The 24,061-nt window shown below is 34.7% G+C and overlaps 1 protein-coding gene across 1 annotated transcript in view; it reads right to left on the reverse strand.

Moving 5' to 3' along the window:
- The window catches only part of LOC129743155 (orexin receptor type 2-like), a 240,681-nt gene that overhangs the window by 130,521 nt on the left and 86,099 nt on the right, over positions 1-24,061 (reverse strand). The window contains exons 3-4 of the mRNA XM_055735124.1: positions 21,588-21,735; positions 3,691-3,829 (exon numbers count right to left, since the gene is read on the reverse strand). Of these exons, the coding sequence (XP_055591099.1) occupies positions 3,691-3,829; positions 21,588-21,735 (287 nt within the window). The remainder of the gene's footprint in view (positions 1-3,690; positions 3,830-21,587; positions 21,736-24,061) is intronic.

Below are 24,061 nucleotides of genomic sequence, written 5' to 3' on the forward strand. Positions count from 1 at the left end.
GTTGGCTACGCCTCGTATGCCATACGCTTCTACAAGGATATTGTATCTGAACGATGATAGTGTCTTTTCCACAACTTTCGGTAATATTTCATCGTGCACAAATGGCACACTAGTTTTGATTACTTTTTTTTGCAACGGTAGCTTTACCATGATTGTTAATCATAGATTCCAACGTTTGAAGTCGTCCCTCTAGCGATTTAGTTAAGCCGACTAAATCATTGAGAGCTTTTTCAAGTGAGTATTTTCCTTTTTGAGATCGCGTATTTCATTACCCAAAAGCTGCAGTTTAGTAAACGTTTTGTCTGCCATAGCTGACATGAAATCCTGACTACGAATAATTTAGTCAGAAATTTCATCTAACTTGTTTCTCATTTTCGATATAAAATTTTGGTTGATTTTTCCATTGTCATAGTGGCAGCACGGAATTAAAAAAAAAGTTTCCAAAACTCAGATGAAGAGCGCGTTGTGATCATAAAAAATTCGAACTGCATCTGAAAGGGACTATTTTTCGCGTGAGCTTCCATAATGTCGTATAAAATACCTTAAGAATTCACAGAAAATTGCTGTACAAGTTATCAAAACAACTTTAAAACTTGTATTTCATACATATAGGGGAGAGTGAGGATACTTGATCCCTTTTTCTTATTTTCACCATATCTTTTTGGAAAAATTTAGCAACTCGCCGTCTTTGACATTTTCTGACAGCTTGTAACTTCAAGTTTCTATGCTCCAAAAATTAGAACGATTCTTGAACCCGTTTATGAACTAGAAGCATTTTCGTGGGAGTAAAAAAATTGCGATTTTTCTGAAGTTAGGGGAGACTTGATCCCCTATTGAAGGAGACTTGATCTTTTATTCAGGAAGCCCTAATCCTTGTATAAAAATCAAACAAAACCCCAAGATAGAATGTTAATTGACTATTTTGGTCATGTTTGTTCTCATTTCACAATTTATAGCAGACATAAAAAGAAAATTCTATAACTTTGTCTCAACGCTAATAACATTGCATACTTAAAGGCGCTATTTTTTTATAATTAAGAGAAAATTAATTATTTTTGCTCTTTTCTTCAGACAATTGTTTGATAAACATTAGTTTTTGGATAAATATTAGTAATTTCGTAATCAGCAATCATAACGATCAATTCAGAAGAAGAATATGCCGTTTGGAAGGGGGATCAATTGTACCCAATTCTAAGGGATCAATTGTACCCATAATCAACATTTAAAAAAACTTTTTCTGAAAAAAGTTGAGAGTTTTCCATTGCTTTCAAAATATGGCATTATGAAGTTCATTTTACGCTCGAACGATTGATATATTGAGGGATGTAAGGAGCATTTTAAAGTGATGAAAAAAGATCTTCAGGTTACATTTTGTGAAATTTTTCAAACAAAGTTCAATTACTCAAACAATTATTTTGTTAAAATTTTTTAAACTACAAACATTGTTATTTTGCTCATTTTGGCACATTTTTCTAGAACATTTGATCTTTGTATGACATTCCAGTTTCGAGATATAGCTAAGGAATCAAGTATCCCCAGGGATCAAGTATCCTCATTCTCCCCTACCTATAGAATATGTGGTCAAGGCTACAAAGATTCTAAATGAGAAGAAGTTTCGACTACTTTATTTCAGTTTTTGTATTTTTTTTCGTAATAAAACTGTTTGTTTACATTTTGTTTCATACGACGTAATGAAAGAGAGAAATATTCTTTCGAAATATTTTATCGCTCACTATCAGCTGTCAGATCAAATTTCAGTAAAATTTTCATTACAAAAAATTCTCAATCTGGTAATGAATACATCTCAGTATTCGTAGATTTTTAGATGAAGCTCCACTTTCCAATCGCAGAAGACTATCAAACACCTCACCTAAACCACAAACTTGTAATTTTAAAACGAATTTCCAACCAAAGTTTGAAATATTCGTTTTCACTATGTTACATATGAACCTCACCTTTGACAGTGCTGCCAAAAACTCCCCACGAAAAATAACTCTAGCTGTATTAAAGAAAAAAATAAAATTCGCTATTTCTTGTACCTCAAATGGAAAAAAAATATAAGAGTTTTGAATTTTATTTTTAAATGTTGTCAGATTATTAACTTTTAAACTAAATGAATCTGTCAAACTTAAAAATTTTATTCCTTGATCTAAGTTGCAAATTTATAACTTGATTTCAAATCCTAATTTTTTTCAGCACCAATTTTGAAAGTTTTATTCAGGGTTTTTAGCTTAGATTGGATAATTTCAATTGCAGTCTTCAAATCTCTGTTAGGAAATCGGACTTTTTTTACTTGAATTTAGTTTAGGCGAGTAACTCAGCTGTTTGATAGGAAGCGATTCAGTTCAGAAAATAGGTAAACATGCATCCATAGTTTTTAACAAATATTTTTTTTGGAAGACAGTTACCTAAATATTAAGGCTCTTGAAAAATAAAGTAACAAAAGTTATTTTCATTTAATCAAAGCAATCGAAAGATTCCCTTTAATTCAACCTCAGTACCGTTTATTCGATTGCTTTGATTTGCTACAATTATTCAACCAAGTAGGCTCACAACACATACCTAATAGAGTTATTTTTTTGCACCCGTTTTGTTGTGCTTTAGCCAGCAAAAACCTATGTTTTTTTCTGCCTTTCAGTCTGTTTCATTAGAATCTTCTTGAAAATGGAAAAAAAATTCAAAAACTTTAAAGAATCTTCCAGTTTATTTGGAATATTTGTGAATTTTCCTTTAGAATTTTATTAAAACTGAGGAATGATAAAATTTTGGAGCGTTATAAACTAAGGTTTTTTTCAAGCGGTATGAAATCCAACGTTAACGTGTACGACATTAGATTAGATCGATTCGAAGTCATTTTTGAATTTATAGAACGCTGGGGTCTTCGCTTTTGTTCAAAACTCTTCCATGATTTTTTTGCATAATTTTTAAGTAACGTTTAAATGAGTAAATTTGAACTTTTAGGTTTGTTTGAGAAAAATGGAATATGTTGTTATGAAAAATCAACATCATTTGTGTCTCTTCTGTTGAACTGAGAAATTCAAAAATGATCCCAAATCGACTCAGTTTTACACGACATGGAATATTTTCGCGGGTTAGACAAACTGAGCAAGATCAAACTGCGTAAAAAAATTAAGTGTACCTACTTGAAACTCTTTCTCAAGTTTTTGGTTCTCTAGATGGGGCAGTTCTTGTTGATGTTCTTAAATGTTTTGTTGGAATTTCGTGAACTTTAACTTAAGTTCCGCACCACAACTTGTAGCTTTATATCGAGCGCACTGACTCTTCGTGGGTTTTCAACATTGCATTTTAACATCACAACGTGTACACCATCGAATTTTAAATTTTATTCCGCGGTCACGATTCAAGACGCCACAACCACCACCCCCATATGAGAGTGAGTCACACTTTGTATGGTAACGATCATAAAATAGCTATTTACGAAGCAAAACTTCCCAGCTCTTCCATCCAAAATGCAAGCTCAATAAAAACCAGAAAATAACTATATAACCAGCGAGAGACAGTTGTGTTTGGTTCAACTTTTTGACAACCGATATGTGAAAGCAAAAGCACTCTCAGATGTCATCTTCGCCGTCTTGGTTGCGAAACATTCATGTGTTACACAACATAAAACCGCCAATATGTTCGTTTAGAGTTCCCCTCTTTTTTCGGAAAGAGACGCTTGATACTTACGAGTAGAGGAACACTAATTTGAGGATGTTGTAGGTTTTCTCCTTGTCCTTGTCCCAAGTTGCCACGCACTGGGTGAACAATTTGATGTCAAAACGCAGCTTCTTACGGCGGGTCGTCAGCACCAGGAACTCGGGAAGGTCTGTGAAAAGAAGAAAAAAAAAATAAAATAAATGATTAATTGCAACTCTTGTTCGGGATTTTCTCTCAGTAAATTATTTAAAAAAATACAGGACTCAATTTGCTACCCTAGGATACCTGGAAGCCTAAAACTACTGCTACATATTCCATTAGAAATTGTGCTGGTTCGATTTTAGAACTTTTATTGCCTCAAATTATGATCAATCGATTCATTTGGCACAACTGAGTCTTCAATTTTTCACCAATAAACTCCATAACCTACAATAGAACGAGGAAAAGAAGGAAACCTGCTTAAAGTTTTCGGGAAAAGCAAACTGGGTAAACTAACATCTCGTTTGGTCCACACTTCAACACTTCCACATCTTCCTTTTTAGAGATTGCCATAATATTGGAAAATTTCAACCTAAAGCCAATAGGTACCAGTTTGTCCCAGTAGCTGGTGTGAAAACATTTTTTCAAGTTTAATGGAACTTTGAAAATTATGTCCCAACCCCATTTACTCGAATCATTTCCTCTCTCGATTGAAAAGGTGTGGGAAAGCAGAGGAAAAATTTCTAGCTTCAAATAGCTGGGGCAATGGAACTAGCTCTAGCTATTGGGGTATAAAAATAGCCCTCTAGGGTGGTAGTTTGGTTGGAGAAGAAATTTGTTCTACAGCAATTCCTTTTATTCGTGGTTAAGTTTTATGTTTATGTAAATTTCAATCAGACTTTCGGAACTTTCAAATGGTTTGGAACTTGTTTTTCCCTTCGTTTTTTTTTGTCGCGGAATTCTCTAGGTAACAGGAAAGTCTGAAATCAGTTGTGTTTTGAAAGAGAAAAAAACTTCTGGAGCCACAAAAACAATTTTTTACTCTTTATTTAAATTCAGTAGCTTAAAATACTATTTTTTAAGATATTTTTTAAACCAAGGAATGATTCAAAAAACTAATCCTAAAATTAAACCAACTCTAGCGAAACTTTGACAGTTTCTTCAACATATTCTCGTCACGGAACGAGCATGAGTTGTAATTTTACTTGGCTGGATGACTTTCGGGATGAAGTTAAAGTAAAGGAATTTTCCTTCTCGACGAGAAGATGTAAGGGGTTTAGTCGATTTGCCCATTTCATTGGGGATCATTGTGGTCGAACAAATAGCTAATGACACTGTGAAATAAGAAACAAAAATGTTGAAGTTTGGCTATTTCTATACTTTTTGCTGATCGACTGGCGGAAAAAAAAACTCTTGTTAGGTGTAATTTATTATTTTGAAACTCATTCAATCTTTTAATTTCAATTGATGCCAGTTTTTGAAACAACTTTTACGGTCGCCATAAAGGGGAAAATCTCGAATGCGCTAGTAATTCAGAAATAATAGTCAAATAGAAAACTGATGGTTTCTTAAGGGTTTGATAAAGGAAAAAAAATTAGTAATAATGTAAATTCTCACAATTTACTAGATTTCGGAATTCAAAATTGATTATTACCATTTTATGATTGACATCCACATTTTTTAAATGAAGAAATCGGAATACATACGTACAAGATGACCAAACTTATTTTAGTTTACGAATGTTCATATTTCAATATTCATATTTTTTTTTAAATTTCAAAAATACTTTCATTTTATTTAATAATAATTTTTAAAATGTACAAGATATTTTTTTAATGTTTCATTCCTCAATGAAAGTTCAGATTAACGAATTAAAGATTTAAAAACTATAAATCTAGCTAAAAAAAAAAGAAATTAAGAATTTTTTTTCTATTTAGAACACTAAGTTGTCACTCTACTCAAAGCTCTGAGAATTTTTAATTGAATATAAAAACTATAAATCTAGCTAAAAAATTTAAAAAAAAAAGAAATTAAGAATGTTTTTTCTATTTAGAACATTAAATTGTCATTCTACTCAAAGCTCTGAGAATTTTTAATTGAATATACACACGGGACCAATTAAAACATAATTTGGAAATTTGCCACATAATAGAGGAGTCTTTCACCTTTTCAACGCACTATTCACGAAAAATCTATGAAAAATTTTGACGATTTGCAAGCAATTTCACTCATAATTATTCCTAAGAACTTCAAATTTGCCATTTTCAAGCTAGAATATATAAGGATCGCTAAAAAAAATGATTATGACTGCGATTCTCATTACATTGGAATGACAACAAACACACTTAAGGAACGGATTGGCGGACACAAATCGAACAAAAAGGCGTTAGACAAACTGCGGAGCGAAGGAGTGGATAAAGAGGACCCGCGAATGGCAAATTTAAATGGACAAACTGCATTACTTCATCACAGCATAAAACACGATCACTCTTTTGATTTGAACGGCACGAGAATAATTGATCGTCACAATTTCACTTCCGGTCTACAAACATTAGAAATGTGTCACATCGCGAGGAATGGCAACACGGTCAATGAGAAGACTGATACTGAAGGGCTCAGTGTCATCTACGCCGGCATTTTTAACTCCATCAAAAACAAACCAAAACACACCAATACACATAATAATACACCAAACATACAAAATACAACAAACATCAGTAGTGGCTAAGTGAAAAACAACATCCAAAATATTGCAAATCATTTTTATATCCGTTTTCGTTTTCAAAACTTGCAAAGTGTTATATCCATCGCAACCAGGTCAATAGTAAGTAGAACAGATTTCAAGGAAGATTGCATGCAAGTAGAAAGTTCAACTTTGAATATTTTTGTTATACACCACAGACAACTGGACTTACAGTACCGTTCATAATTGTATAGAAATAGGAAGCACGCGCACCATCACTTCGACTTTGACCTTCCATAACTTTTTACTCTGATGATATTTTTGATCAAATTTTTTGCGTTAGATAGAACAACTATCACATCATTATACCACAAAATTTGAGCTTTTTGGGGTTTGTGTGGCCTGAGATACAGTAATTCTACGAAAATCGGACGAAAAGTTCTATCGATGAGATCAAAAGTTACGCGAGGTGCAATATTTCAGGCATGAACCTAGAAATGCGATTTCTATAGAATTTTGGACGATTCATGAGAACAATATCGTTTCCATCAAACAATCAGACAAAAAGTGTTTGGCAAAAGCAATGAAGAAAAGAAAAAATGAAATAAATGATCCATTTGTGTTTTGAAATCAGAATCTCACGATATTGTTTTGATTTTTTGGTTGAAATAGATTTACTGGTTGTTAAACAGAGAATATGAATTTCCTATGGAAACATTCGTCCATAATTCTATAGAAATCGCATTTCTAGGTTCATGCCTGAAATATTGCACCTCACGTAACTTTTGATCTCATCGATAGAACTTTTCGAAAACTTCAGACATGCTAGCTTTATGTTTCAACAATCACTCTGCAAAATTTCAATAAAAAATGTAGCGTAGTTTCTGAGATATTGCAGTTTGAATGAGAAAAGTCCAAAAAGTCCGATTTTCGTAGAATTACTGTATCTCAGGCCACACAAACTCCAAAAAGCTCAAATTTTGTGGTATAATAGTGTGATAGTTGTTTTTTCTAACGCAAAAAATTTGATCAAAAATATCATTAGAGTGAAAAGTTATGGAAGTTCATAGTCGAAGTGACAATGCGCGTGCTTCCAATTTCTATACAATTATGAACGGTACTGTACATTTCCCGATTAGACAGTTTAGCAGATTCAAAAAACTTTTTCGAGAAATTTCAGTAAGTACACCATTTATTGTAACACCTTTTTAAACACATCATTAGTTTTGTTATATTAATAGACTCCTTGAAAAAGGCATAATAAATGCCGAAACGACGGATGAAGAAATAAAAATCGTTTTAAGATTTTTTCGTGACTGAAATCGCCGAAAATCAATTTATTCATTACCCAACCAGTCGATAAAAATTTTACTTTTAAAATCTTTTAGAACTAGCTGTAAAATAACTGGTAGATAACACTGCAGAAAATTAACAAGAACACTAGTTTAAAGTTGTATTCTCCACGTCAAGTCGATGATTATTTCTACTCATATTATGTATTTTTTGGGATGGCATTTGTAAAAATAAATCGATTTGTAGGGCCCTCGATAAAGATTGCCCAGGCCCCCCCGATGGCTTAATCAAGCACTGGCTCTTAGCTATATGGAGGTTTTAGAAGCCAAAATTTCACTGCTCCCACCCGCTAATATTTATCCTTATATCAAGTTAAAAACTGTGCAAAATTTCACTGTGATTGGACAACTTTAAAACGACGCCTTGAAGTTGAACAATTTTTGATAAAATGTTAAAATTTCCATGAAAAATATCATACTTGATTCTGGAAACACTGTAAAATAGTAAGAATTGTCTTTTTTTTTCATGAAAAATTAGAAAAAATGGCATAGTTAACGAGGTGACTAAAGCTCGTTTAAACCTTCCCGATACATACAATTTTACCATTGCTACAAGACGGATAGAAAAAGAGCCTTTCTTAAATGCCAAATTTTTAAAAGAAGGATAGTGTATTTGTCATGTAGTTAAGCGATTCGATTTGATCTGTAGGGATTTATTTAAATTGCAGCTTGATCTACATACTGTTTTTTTGTGTATCCTTTGTAAGAATTTTTTTTTCCTGGATGAACTTAAAACCTGTTTCTGTTGTTTTATGTTCAATGTTTCATGTGTATCATGTGTATCCGTTGTCGTTTTCTTTCCAAATTTAAGGATTTGTTTTAAGAGAAATCAAATCCTAAAGGAAATATATTCTAAAGAGATTATGTTACGTTTCAAAAATTTAAAATCGTTGCTCGTTCTCGTTGATTCTACATTTAATGATTCTCCTTTCATCATTATTTAATGTTAACAAAGTGTCAATCTGATTCGGTTTTGTATGCTTCGTAATCATCACATTTGAAGTTGTGTAGCAGTTCATTTGCCGGACCCAGTAGAATCTATGGAAATGTGGCCCAAATAAAACCAATTTTAACTGAATGTTATGAAATTTGCCCACAAGAAAATTCTAACATAACGAATTGGCTTTTTCGCGATGAATGAATCTTCCTTTATCAAAATTACAAAAACAAGTTTTGATTTAATTTTTTTTATTGTACTTCATTCAGCGAAATATTTGACATAACGAACTTATCTAAATTCGATAGATTAAATCAAGCAACCAAAAGTCTTATAAAAGAGGTACAAAAAGCTTTCTCAGCCCCATCATTGATATGAAGTACGTTCTACACAGCTCAAAATTTAAGTTGAAGTTGAAATTGAATCTTCACGATCAACCACGATGACTTCGGACTCGTCTTAAACACTCTCGTTACCCACGAGATGCTCATCTTCGTTACCCACGAAGTTCTCAGACGCTTCTGAACTTTTTGCTGAAGGTTCGGATTCTATTGCTGGCGAATTTTGGCTTGCTGGTTGCGAAATTGTAGAATGAAGAAGATCATTTCGACGATCTCGCTCATTAAAGACTACGCTACGGTGCATCTCAACTGTACGTGAGGACTTGTTGTATATCCTGTAGCCGTTGTTTGTGTAACCCGCAAAGATTAGTTTCTTTGTCTTTGGATCCAATTTCTGCCTCTTCTCTTTAGGTACTAAAGCATATGCATTGCAGCCAAAAATGCGTAGATTGCTCAAGTCAGGCTTCTTGCCATACCACATTCGATGGCGTCTTGTTATCCACAAGAACTCGTGTGGGCGCTCGATTTTTGAGATAAGCTGCTCAGAACACAGCTTCTCTCCATAACGATTTCGGAAGATCGCATTCGTTGAGCATTGCTCGTACTTTCTCCATCAACGATCTGTTGATTCTTTCGCTCACGCCATTCTGCTGAGGAGTATACGGTACTGTTAGAACCAACTGGACGCCTTTTGCCTTGCAAAATTCTTGAAAATCTCGTCCAACCATGCGGCCATTATCGCATCTAAGTTTAGCCAACTTGTGATTAAAATGCGCCGTTGCCATAGCTTCAAACTCCTTAAACTTCTCAAAAACCTCGCTTTTGCGTTTCATTAGGTAGATTACTGTAAAATGTGAGAAGTCATCTGTGAATGTCACGAAATATCGATGACCATCAAACGTGATTTCTTCCATGTATCCGCAAACGTCAGAGTGCACTAATTCAAGTGGCCTACTTGACCTTGGTATTTGCAGACTCTTGAACCTTTTGCTTGACTGTTTTCCAGCTAAACAGCACTCAGGAACTTCGTTTTTGTTGGAAGTCTCGATGCAAAAATGTACCCCTTTCTGCCATCTTCTGTGTCATTAGTGTGGTTTCGCCGGCATTACTTTGATGGCCAAGTCTTATATGCCATGTATCAAAACCTAACCGGTTCTTTCCAAGCAAAGCCTTTTAGTTTTCAATATCCGAAACCAATTCCAGGGAATACAAACCATCAGTTACTGACCTCCCTCAAGTCTGTAATTGTGACCTTACCAACAGAAAAAGTAACCATTTTTCCCTTTGTGGTAGCCTTTCTAACCGAAAGGAGATTTGTCTCTATTTTAGGAATAATAGAGAACATTATACAATTTAATCTTCTTTATTTTACCATTAACCATGGTCTTAAGTGGTACATTGTCTTTCTTATTAGCCCTCATCGACTCACCAGTTTTGGCTGTGGAAGTTCGATCGGTTTGGCCAGCTTCGAGATGTCCTCCACTAATCTCTCGTCACAGACCATGTGGTGAGTCGCTCCTTTCGCCTTTTGTAGAGGCCTTGGTGGCAACCTTTGCCTGACCGACGGACTTCTTCCGGGTTCCGTCAACCTGCGGAGGAGCCAACTTGAGAATTCCGCTTGCCTGCGGAGGTGCGACCTTCGAAGTTTCGCTCGAATACGGGGCTGCAACGCCTACAACCTAGCTCCCAGCTGCTTGCGACCTGCACTAGCTGCCTCGCCAGGAATGGTGACGACGAGCCGCACCGTTCTAGCCACTGCTTCGCGTTCGGCAGCTGCACCAAAAGTCCTAATCGCCCGGACGCACGCTTCTTCTTACCGCTTGCGCTTCACACGGGCCAACATTGCGTGAGCGCTACTTTTGTCATGCCTGGAACTTTTTTTTGGCCACCTTCAGCTTGGGACAGCGCGACTTGAAGTGACCCTTCTCGCCGCACCCGAAGCACCGACTGTCACCTTTCTTCGGCGCGGTCCGCAAAACATGGTTTGCTACCTCTGGCTCACCTCGATGTTGGTTTGAGGAACTGGTGTTTTAGAGGAGCTCAGAATCAAGGAACAGACGGTTGATATCGACGATTGACCTTGAATTGAACTCCTCTGGCGGAAGAATAGCCAGCGCACCCTGGATGTGGCTGTAGCCTGGCGGTATTGCCTTCTCGCCTCTGCTCAGGTTTGCTCCCATCCGGTCCATCTCCCGTATGATGAGATCGTACTCATAAAAGAGTGACGACAGTGAGTCGAATTTCTTCATATGGAGAATGTTCAATCGCCCTCGCATTGCGAAGATCGCGCTCGTACCCTTTACCAGGTAGGAGTAGCAGAGGATGTCCAAGGCGTCCTTCACAAAGTTGACCCAACAATTTTGTTCCGGACATCGTTGTTGATGGCCATCACTAGCTCGTCCATCGCAGCTACCTCCTGTTCCATCCGCCTCTGGAACCTAACAGCTCTGGTGGCTTCCTCCTCGGCATTTTCCAACGGCAGCGAGTTCACCTCCTCCGTCGGAATCCGAACCAGGGTGTGGGAGAGCTTCAGCCTGGCTAAACGTCTCATGAGGCGCATCTTCCAGGCTCCGAATATCTCCACTTTACCGTCAGATAGCAGCTACATCGTGAACCCGGCTGCCGTGTGTGGTAGCGCCAAACCAGCTTCGACATGAGGTAGCTGCTGGCCTCCGAAGGTTAATTGACCACCAGCTCCGCCTACTGCGATGCACCCTTCGAACTTCGGTTTCGACATCGCAATCCAAAAATATAGAAAAACTAAGTATTTACAGCCAGTTAACCACTGGGCCCGTTACCTGTTGTGATATCAAAACGCAGTGATATTTACTATTTTGTATCGGAAACTGATAACAATATTCTTTATTTTTGTCAAGTCATATAATCAAGTAAGGTTACAGTAGTGATTGATATGTCAGATAAGCCATCCGTTACAGTAGCAACACTTCTTTTATGATTTCCTAACTGTTCACCTGGCATCTACTCCAGTGAACACTACAAATTCACTCTTCGTCGATTTTTAGAACAATAGCAAATTGACTTTCTCTCTCACTTGCGCCTCTCTGTTATTGTTTACATTTGCCACGCGGTTCGTCAGTTTATATTAATCGCCGCGGAGTAATCATCATCGGGTCGTCGCGAGTGAGTTTCAACAGATTCTATTTTGATAAAATGATCCAATGAGTTTCAATATAATGAAAGACAAAGACAATATGATGTTCCTTTTTTATCAAATAGGATCAGCAGTTTTGTGTCCTTTTGACATTAAAAAATTTTAAAATAAGGGTAAAAGTTTAGAATGAGTCCATAAAATCAAGAAAAAAAAAATCAATATCATATCATCATTTGCATATGGACAGAATGCCCTAAATATTTTCCGCTTCAACTCCCTTTCAATGCTTTTCGATATGATCTCATGCTCATTTCATCGTTCGGCAAACTCGCCATTCAAAAGATATAAACAACCCCCTTTTCGGCAGCTCTCAGAATAAATCAAATAGCATCAGAACAAGATTTGTGAGTGAGCTATCAATTTTGTACGGGGAATGACTTTATTGAACTAGCAGAGTACAAATCGCGAAAACGAATCAGATTCAATCAATCCTCTTACTTATTTACTTGCGCCGCGCCACTGAGCAGCCATCGAGAAAGAGAAGGGCCCATCGAATCGGAAAGGAAAGTAGCAACTGTTGTCGCTTCCAGTCCACAGAAGTCGAAAATCCAGCGAATTTTTCAAATGTCACGCGAAGAATCCAATAGTACTTTCACTGTCATACGCCATATGCAGATGCCATAAGCCGAATGGAATTTGTAGCACTGCTTTAGTACGGGTTGATGGAAGCTTGATATCGAAAATTTGTTTCTCAATATCTGATACGCGGAGGACACGTTGATCTGCTCCATATAAAAAAGGAAAAATAAAAGCAACTCGATGGTTTCACTCTAAACCAGAAATTGGAAAACTTTGTCGAATAAATCTGGGCACTGACCCAACCAAAGTCGTCTCATCGTTGTCGTCGTCGTCGTCGTTCGGTGTAAATTTCGCGCGATATTGTTATTCGTGGTGGCTTAAAACGCAAACAATACAACAGCCAGGGAGTGGAAAAGTTTGTTTTGTAACTCCATCCGACAGATGTTGTCACTTTCAACCGCACACCTCCCACGCTTCTACGAGTAGCTCCATTTTGTAAAACTGTTGTGTTGAGCATCTAAATAAACGTGGCATTAACTTTGTTCTCGTTCCTGCCCTCGGGATGATGTGGCTATTTTGGGTGGCTTTCAGCGGATACTTTTGTTGTCGTGCACTGCTTCCAAGGTTGTTCTTACTAAGGGTTCAAGCTAGAGGTCTGTGTTACGCTTAAAATATTCTCGTTTTATCACTTCGGAACAACAAAGTTGATGGAAAAACAATCACCTTGCTTACGTGTGATCGTTGAGTGACTGTCGTTGGAAATGAACAGTCTTGAAGTTTTCAAGTTAGACCACCAAATATTTTTTGGAGGTTTAAAAATGTTATGGTTGAATAATCAAAATGGGTCCTCTATTTTTCCAAAGTTACATAAGGCGGCATCCATAAATTACGTAACCAAAAAATGCAGTTTTTTGACCCCCTTCCCCCCGTATGTCACAAATCGTAACGCTACGACGTACCCCCCTTCGAAAATTACGTAACGCTGATAATTATCCCCCCCATATCTTCTAATGTTTTTAAATACTGATTTTCGAAGATCAAATAAAGATTTTAACATAATTTTTTAACGTTTAACAAAACGGTACTTATATCTATCCAAATCGCTTCTTAGTACTCAATAATGATAACTTTTTGATAAAATAATTTGATTATCTTAATCCGAGTTGCTCTGTGCTTGTTCACTGATGATCTACCTTGTTTACTTTAGTTTATTTAAGGAGTATAACTTGTTATGCAAAATATATTCCACTTTGTTTTTTTCTCCGGAATAATCAATATTGCATTTTTTTTAAATCAATTGAGAAAAAAACAGTAAAATTTCCGTCTTAAGGTTGAACTGAGTTCTTGGGAGTAAATGAACCTAATATTTGGTTTTCCAACGGTTATTTCACGGATATTCAATCCGCATTTGTCGGAGTCTATCTCAGAATCTTTAAAGGGGAAAGGTAACATACCAGTTTCAATCATATTGAAGCCTACAAATTTTAAGCAGATTTTGGAATGTTTATCATTCTACGAAAATGGCATGAAATCAAAATAGCTGCGATTAAGTAAACTGAAATTTTTAAGGAAAAAAATCGTTACGTAACGATGAGCGTACCTCCCCCCCTCCACTATGTCACAATTCGTAACCCTCGAGCTTACTCCCTCCTCACAAGGAGCGTTACGTAATTTATGGATGCCCCCTGTTGTCATTTTTGTCATTTTGTCATTTTGTCATTTTGTCATTTTTGTCATTTTTGTCATTTTTGTCATTTTTGTCATTTTTGTCATTTTTGTCATTTTTGTCATTTTTGTCATTTTTGTCATTTTTGTCATTTTTGTCATTTTTGTCATTTTTGTCATTTTTGTCATTTTTGTCATTTTTGTCATTTTTGTCATTTTTGTCATTTTTGTCATTTTTGTCATTTTTGTCATTTTTGTCATTTTTGTCATTTTTGTCATTTTTGTCATTTTTGTCATTTTTGTCATTTTTGTCATTTTTGTCATTTTTGTCATTTTTGTCATTTTTGTCATTTTTGTTATTTTTGTCATTTTTGTCATTTTTGTCATTTTTGTCATTTTTTGTCATTTTTGTCATTTTTGTCATTTTTGTCATTTTTGTCATTTTTGTCATTTTTGTCATTTTTGTCATTTTTGTCATTTTTGTCATTTTTGTCATTTTTGTCATTTTTGTCATTTTTGTCATTTTTGTCATTTTTGTCATTTTTGTCATTTTTGTCATTTTTGTCATTTTTGTCATTTTTGTCATTTTTGTCATTTTTGTCATTTTTGTCATTTTTGTCATTTTTGTCATTTTTGTCATTTTTGTCATTTTTGTCATTTTTGTCATTTTTGTCATTTTTGTCATTTTTGTTATTTTTGTCATTTTTGTCATTTTTGTCATTTTTGTCATTTTTTGTCATTTTTGTCATTTTTGTCATTTTTGTCATTTTTGTCATTTTTTGTCATTTTTGTCATTTTTGTCATTTTTGTCATTTTTGTCATTTTTGTCATTTTTGTCATTTTTGTCATTTTTGTCATTTTTGTCATTTTTGTCATTTTTGTCATTTTTGTCATTTTTGTCATTTTTGTCATTTTTGTCATTTTTGTCATTTTTGTCATTTTTGTCATTTTTGTCATTTTTGTCATTTTTGTCATTTTTGTCATTTTTGTCATTTTTGTCATTTTTGTCATTTTTGTCATTTTTGTCATTTTTGTCATTTTTGTCATTTTTGTCATTTTTGTCATTTTTGTCATTTTTGTCATTTTTGTCATTTTTGTCATTTTTGTCATTTTTGTCATTTTTGTCATTTTTGTCATTTTTGTCATTTTTGTCATTTTTGTCATTTTTGTCATTTTTGTCATTTTTGTCATTTTTGTCATTTTTGTCATTTTTGTCATTTTTGTCATTTTTGTCATTTTTGTCATTTTTGTCATTTTTGTCATTTTTGTCATTTTTGTCATTTTTGTCATTTTTGTCATTTTTGTCATTTTTGTCATTTTTGTCATTTTTGTCATTTTTGTCATTTTTGTCATTTTTGTCATTTTTGTCATTTTTGTCATTTTTGTCATTTTTGTCATTTTTGTCATTTTTGTCATTTTTGTCATTTTTGTCATTTTTGTCATTTTTGTCATTTTTGTCATTTTTGTCATTTTTGTCATTTTTGTCATTTTTGTCATTTTTGTCATTTTTGTCATTTTTGTCATTTTTGTCATTTTTGTCATTTTTTGTCATTTTTGTCATTTTTGTCATTTTTGTCATTTTTGTCATTTTTGTCATTTTTGTCATTTTTGTCATTTTTGTCATTTTTTGTCATTTTTGTCATTTTTGTCATTTTTGTCATTTTTGTCATTTTTGTCATTTTTGTCATTTTTGTCATTTTTGTCATTTTTGTCATTTTTGTCATTTTTGTCATTTTTGTCATTTTTGTCATTTTTGTCATTTTTGTCATTTTTGTCATTTTTGTCATTTTTGTCATTTTTGTCATTTTTGTCATTTTTGTCATTTTTGTCATTTTTGTCATTTTTGTCATTTTTGTCATTTTTGTCATTTTTGTCATTTTTGTCATTTTTGTCATTTTTTGATTTTTCAATTACGCCTTGTTCTAAATAAAGCAGCCTTTTTCATTTTTTATAAGGTACTTTTAAAGAACTAAATAGTTTTAAGCATTACAGTAAGGTTCTGATTAAGTTGAGCGTTCTTGAAGCACGTTCATCCAATGCAATGTCATGAAAATTACTTTGGTATTAAGAAAATATCATGTTAGTTGCATCCGAATAATTAAAGATCTTAATTCGCCGGAATCTAAATTGAATTGCCTAACTTTATACACAACCTTTTTTGACTCAATTGTCCTAGGTATAAAAAAATGGAAGTTTTCACGTATTTTTAAATTGTTTATCAAATTTTTAAACAAAATACACAAAGGTTAGTACGCAATCAATTCTCAATTTACATGTAGGACTAGAAAAACTTTTTTCTCAAATAAGGTGTTTATTCGTGGAAACTGTGGAAAAAATAACCGTGGTAGAGAGAGGCTAAAAACCTTGTAAATAGAAGCCATGTAAGAAAAACTGAGCAAAATCAACAAAGCTTAATCTAGTTAGATTCCCAGGTATTTGATATACATAAATAACTTTTTTTATGACAACTTTTCAACTATCAAATTATGGATGAGTAAAATACAATGTATTTTGTTTTCGGGAGATTGAGGGTAAGTAGATTGCCAGAGAAATATTGTTGTAAGATCACTAAATCCTTCTCCATATTTTTGATAATGGTATGTGGACATTTTCCGGATAAAAGAGAGCCGTATCGTCCGCAAAAAGACGTAGTAAACCATGAAGTGGAAGTTTGCTTAAGGGGGGGGTAGGGTCTAACACTTTCAAAAAATCGATTTTTTTATTATTTATTTTCTTATTGCAAAACATTTCAAGAATGTTGTGTCAAATTTTCAAGTCAATTGAAGCAAAACTGTAGAAGTTATAGGCCTTTATCTCCTCCTATCTAATACTGCAAGAAAGCAAGAGCAGAAACTTCAAACGCGTTTTTCTCGAAAGCACATTTTTAAAGTCCGTGGACATCGTCATTTGAAAACTACTTATCCGATTCTTTTCAAATTTGGAACATATTTTCTACATATAAAATACCAGACCCCAACGTTTTTCTTTTTTGATTTTTTTACTTTGGGGAGATTTTAGAGGTGAAAAATGGTGGATTTTTAAGTGAAAAATCGTAGTTTTTACTTCAAACAGCCACAAAAATTTCATAAAAATATTTTTAAGTTAAAAAAAAACGTTGGGGTCCAGAAAAACATCTATTAAAAATATTTTGCTCCGATTTTTTGACTTCAGATGATTCTGTGCTGAGATACAGTGTCCACCGCAAATCCTGTTTTCTAAAAGGCATCCTCGAAAATGCTCCGTCACCGGCTCATTTTTCAATATTTTTCTACGAAAAAATTACTAAATGTTCTTTTAACAATGCTTTGTATAATGCAAAAAATTTGAATACATTTGTTTGAACGATAGCTCTAGAAAAAAAATCGTGAAAATGGTGTTTTTTTTATACCCGTTAGACCCTACCCCCCCCCTTAAGTTATTTACGTATAGTAGAAATGAAAGAGGTCCGATGTTACTACCTTAAAGGACACCAACTTCAAAAATCTCTGAGCATCTTCTATAGAGAAAAATTGTTTGATAACTACGCATGAAATCATAAGCGATGCATCGGATTCCATAGAATTCTATTTTATCGAGAAGAACATTATGATCAAGGCTTTTTTAAAGTTTAGGAACAAACCACCGATAAGATTTTTACAATCAATTTATTCAACTTGTCGTGGTCTTCTTATCCGGGTATTTCGTAGCAATACCTTTGATAAGCAAATGCACCAAAAAAGACGATTAATCTTCAATAACGTACCTAATGATCTCACCCAAAGAATAAGTTATTAGCACTTATTGCGTACTCTAACTTCTAGCACTTAAGCGCCAACAATTAAAAGAAATTGATGTGCAGAAGTCGCTGTAAAGCCCGGACTCGATCTCAGGGGAGGTTTCTTACCAAATCGGCACAGAAAGAAGAAATATCGCGATAAATAATATTTGTATTTGCCTATGTAAAGTAAAAGTAAAATATATCCAGAAACAGTCAAAAAGAAAAACTTACCGGCAAATCGAATTCCTTCCGCATACAGGCACTTCCGGCTAAGTTTCCACGGACCGGGGTCGATAGCAGTTCCGTTTCCGGTATTCGGAATTTCTTGATTCCAACGAACGTTCGCGCTAAATAATTCCGGGTTCACGAGGCCGACAATACAACCACCAAAATGGTGAATTTTCCCGATATCACGATCCGATTTCTCAAAATCTCAACTTCTCGATAGCAAAACTAAAGTCCATAAGAAGGTATATTCTCCCTTCTTCCTTCCAGGTAAACTTCCCCGCTATTTTCCCTTAGAAAACCCGCCATGAGTAACCTGAGCGGCTGACTAAATAACGATAAGTTATTTTATCGCCTTTGGAGGGTTTTCCATTATACCGAAAGTTTTCCATATTTTTCGCTTTCTGGATATTTTTTACACAGAGTTCTATGCGTGTATATTCCTTCCATGAGGGATTATTTCGTGAACAACTTATTTCGTGAACCGTTACAAACTATTGTATCGACCAGTTCACTAACAGCAATCAGAGTGCGTCACCCATATCTGAAACTATACTGTAAGCGATAAAGCACATTGTAGTTCGAGAATACTAATTCGGTAACATTTTCCGCCGTACGAACAAAGATGTGCCCTGATATCCTTAACCACACTTGAAAAGCGTCGTATCGAATTGCAGCAAGTTTTCATTTTTAATACCTTGACTCGCCGTGTCGACTCCCCGTACATACTTCAACGTGTCAATATCTACGTACCTACAAGGTCACTTCGACAACGCCAGTTTCTTTGGATACCCTATCATCGTACCGCATATGGCAGAAATCATCCTATTGACAAGTGTTGTGAACGTTTTAACTCAGTGTGTCACTTGTTTGATTTTAATATGTGTAAACGTAGGTTTAAATGAGCACTTAGCAGAATTTCTTAGATTTAAGCTATTAGTCTGGACGGTAATTCAACCAAAGACGATAATAAAAAAAATAAAATTATGAGATTTTAGAAATATAAATTTTGTAAAAATCAGTTAAAAAAAAATATAGATATAGCGGTTTAGGCATGAGTGTCAAATTGCACTTCAGGAACTCTTACGGGTAAAAATGTCTGGGACGGGTAAGGGTTAAAGGATGTTTTTCTTTCTTTAGAAAAACAAAATCCAGATAAACAGCAAAAACCTTTCAATCAATCTGAAATTTAAATTAAATTTAAGTCCAATTTCTTAGGAAAATATTAGTGAAAATAAAGAACTCTTGCATTTCTATGGCGACCGTCAAAAATGAGTGTAGCGAGATTGAAAGTGATAACGAATCCATTTTTCCCCATCTACAATTAACCGATTTATTGGGTCAATTTATCTTTATTTTTAATTTTCAGATATCTTCTTAAACATAAGGGATTAAGGATAATATAAGCAGCCCCAATATTTCACAATAATTTAAACGTCATTTAGCAGTTCTCTGAAGTAATCAGTTTGAACTGTTATTCGAAAATTTACTTCTGATAGATCAACTAACAATAAGATATCAAATATCATAACATTTTTTGGATCACTCCAACAACACCAACGAAACGATTTTGTTGCTCAAATTTTGTGTTTTTGCTTTGTTATTCTAATCGATTGTTATTTATCTGTTTTGGACGATCCCTTTTCCGTGACGCGCATAATTATCCCCTTTATTCATAAGCATTCGACGAGCTTTTATGTCATCACTATGTAACGAGCGCCCATTCAACCAGAGTTAGTAGGTATCTCATGTCTACGGGACGCAGATTCTATCCGCCCACATTCTCTGAATCTGTCCCACAGACCTTAACCCTGGCCCTGACCCCAGCCTGGCTGACTGACTGACTAGCTGACTAACTGAATGAACCCGAACGAAGCGCACAAGAATCGAACAATGGGCGTCCAAGCGAACGAAACTTTTACCACCATTGACGTTCGTCGTTCCGAGCGAGACTTGTCGTTTGCCGATAGACCTACGTCTAGCGATATATTTCTAGTGGAAGAACCATTGGAGACACATTTAGCAAAAATAACGTTGGGTGATTGGTATTGTTGGAACTTTAGAGGGTATCATCGGGTGGAGAAAGTTAAAAGGAAAGGGACAGCACTTCCGTTTACTTTCTCACTGTCTCGGTCGTCTATATTATACATATACTAGCTGACCCGGTAAACTTCGTTTTACCCGTTGCTTAATAAATCGTTGGAAAATGTTTGGAGTTCTTTAACTTCTTTGTGCTCGTGAATCGGTTTTCATGAAAATCGTCTTCAAGTTGTTCGAGTTTTGTCCCGTTTCAAGTTGATTTTGTATAGGAGCCCCTTTCCTTAAAAAGTGAGATTCTTGAAACTATTATACAAACCATTTCTGACCGGAAAAACCCTCGGATACCAAATTTCACTTCATTCTGACCGACCATTCATACGTGATGGTGTTACAAAGAAAACGCCTCCATTTTTATATATAATATGAGGAAAAGAGATAATTTTGTATGGGGACCCCCCTTCCATAAAAAGTGAGATTCTTGAAACTATTATACAAACCATCTCTGACCCAAAAAACCCTCGGATACCAAATTTCACTTCATTCCGACCGACCATTCATACGTGATGTTGTTACGAAGAAAACGCCTCCATTTTTATATATAAGACTTCTCTCCCCTCCTCTCACCTTTAGTTCAAAAATGGTGGGGGGGGGGGGGGGGGGGTTTATGGAGAAAGCGTTATTTATTACAATAAATCATATTTTACTGTCAAAACATGGCTGCCTGGCTCGTTTAAGCAAAATCGCTTGGCAATTGTTTAAGTTATGTTATAACTCACGTTTATTTTGTATGGGAGCCTCTGGTTATAAAGGTAGGATGTGTTATTTAGTAAAATAGATTGTTTTTCCACATCAAAACATGCATGTGTACACAATTTCATGAATATCCCATGTGAATTGTATGGGTTGTATATATTTTTTCAAATTTTTTCACATTGTTTTAAGGGAGCCCCACGTTTTAAAAGCGAGCAATTGCAGTCTGCATAATGAATCAACTTCTTGTGTCTTTTCGATCTCGTGAACCAATTTTTATGAAAATCGCATTTAAATTGTTCAAGTTATGTCCCGTTTCAATTTGATTTTGTATGGGAGCCCCCCTTCTATAAATAGTGAGATTTTTGAAACTATTATACAAACCATCTCTGGCCCCAAAAACCCTCGGATACCAAGTTTCACTTCATTCCGACCGCCCGTTCATACGTGATGTTATCACAAAGATAGCGCCTCCATTTTTATATATAAGATGTAGCTACAACGTACCTGATAGGAACCCGATAAGCCAGATAACGGCGATGGACCGCCAGGCTCGTTCTGGCCGAGGTTTGTAGCGCAGTGGAAAGCAAATGGCGTACCACCGGTCGATCGAGATGAATGTCAACGTTAGCACCGACACCGTCACCGAGACAGTCTGAAATAGAAAAAAAAAGAGACAAAGAAAATCATTCAGTTAGTGATAAAGATTGAAATATGATTTATTGGAGTGAAACGGAAAAGTTCTGAAAGGGTATTGAATAATATTAGATCCGAAAGTAGGGGATTGGGGGGTATTTTGGGCCACTTTTTGTCTTTGCTTCCTAACTTCTTCATTATATAAGATAAATGAAAACGATAAATAGTATGGTTCCCTACATTTCTAACGTATCATTTGGAAATGATATAAATTTTTAATAAATTTATTTCCCCTTGTTCTGATTGTTTTCAAAAAAGTGTTTTTTTTTTCATTTTAAAAAATGGTGGGTAGTTGTGAACCACTTCACCCAAAATGGCAGAATAACATGCAAAGTTAATAAGATGACTCAAAACCGCATTTTCATAATTCATTTAGTTATATTAAAGCAAGGAAATAGAAAAAGAGAGTTGTGTATGATCGAACAGTTTCAAAAACCTGACTCGTGAAAATTTTGGAAAAAAAATCCATGACGCTTCATTTGGCATAAGAAAACTTTACTGCCATGGAAATCGTATTTTAAGTAATGAATGGGTATAAAAACACCAAAATAAAGGTGGCGAAAAAAACACCACATAGTGTTGAGGCCCATGATATCCCGTTAGCTATGATTTGCAAATTGGTTGCGTTTGAGTGACTTAATGATATTTGATGAAAAATTCTTTTTTTATGTGGAAGAGCCAGATAAAACTATGACCTTAAGCATCTTATAAATAGCGATTTTTTTTCGTGCCCCCATAGCTTCGAAACAAGTGATCAATATGACTTAAAATTTGGTAACCGAAGGTTTTATTTAATAGTTTAGTTTTTAAAAGTATACAAGTTTTAAGCAACTCACGTTTTATGGAGGAAGGGCTCCCATATAAAATCAACATAAAGTATGAAACAACTCGAACGATTTTCGAGTGGTTTTGTTTAAAATTAGATCAGAAGCATAATTTGCCATAATTTGTTGATTTATTGTGCATAATGACTCCTTTTGTTTTTTAAATAGGGGGCTCCAATAATAAATTAATAGAATTAACGATTGAACTCATACTTTTGTTTGATGATTTTATTGAAAATTGACACACATGCAAGCTAAGGCATGGTGAGAAAATTCATTTCACCTAATGGGCCAGAACCGAGGGCTGCCATGCAAAATCAATGTGTAGTACGACATCGTTATAACAAATGTGGAACAATTTAAATCATGGGTGGCCAACATTTCCAACAGGCGGGCCAAATTTTAGAAATGAGATATGCTCGCGGGCCATAAAACTTATTATTCTTCAATATTAAAAAAGAAACAGAATACGCTAAAAATTTCTGAGTATGCCCGGGTTACCTCAAATACATATTCATCTTAGTAAGGATGTTTTTCCTTGCATTTTTTTTTACGAATTCTTTCGAGCGATTGAAAACCACCATTATTTCTCCCATAAATGCCAAATCGTCACCCATTTCCAAAGTTTTTAAGTTCAAAATACTACATGGAATGGAATTGTTGAAAAATTCTATCGTTCTAAGCTCTAGGCATTTTAAAGATTTATAAAAATGTACGTGATCTGGTTATGACATAAAAATATTGATTTTCTGACCTCCTGAATTCTTTCAAGTTGAATCAAGAAATTTACCATTTTTAATTTGCACATATTGCACAATTATTGTGGAATTTTACATGATATCAAATTTTGATTTTTGATGTGTATAATGAAAAAACATTCGGTTATTTATAACCATTGCACCTTTTTATAATGAAATAGTTTGGGACAAAAAAAATTTTTTTCTTTCAAAAATACTAATAAGTCGTTCTTTTGAAAGATTTACCAATACATCGACACAAATGTCAACCTACCAGAGATGCCAATGTGCCTGATTTTTCAGGCATTGCCTGATTTTTCGAGGCTCTGCCTGATAACCTGATAAGCCAAGTAGGCTCACAACACATATTAGAGTGATAATTGGAGCGATGACCAAAAAGAAGGTCATCACTTTGAGTGAAATTTCCGTTACTTTACGTAGCCTGATTTTGCCCGATTTTTATTTCGCCAGTTCCCTGATTTTTGAAAATAAATGTTGGCAATCCTGCAACCTACTGTAAATTCAATAAAGTTGTTAAGAGCACGTTACCAATACTAAGCTATTTAAATTTGGTTTCATTTTCATAATTGTAAGTTTTATTATGGAAGTTATGCAGAAAATATCAAATTTGTGTTACTTACATACCAAAATTTCGAGTTTTTTTTAATAAAAAGCAAACGTTGTTAAATTTTGATGGATATTCAATGATTAAAAAAAATCTTTA

The sequence above is a fragment of the Uranotaenia lowii genome, chromosome 2 (assembly GCF_029784155.1).
Source record: "Uranotaenia lowii strain MFRU-FL chromosome 2, ASM2978415v1, whole genome shotgun sequence".
Lineage (NCBI taxonomy): Eukaryota > Metazoa > Arthropoda > Insecta > Diptera > Culicidae > Uranotaenia > Uranotaenia lowii.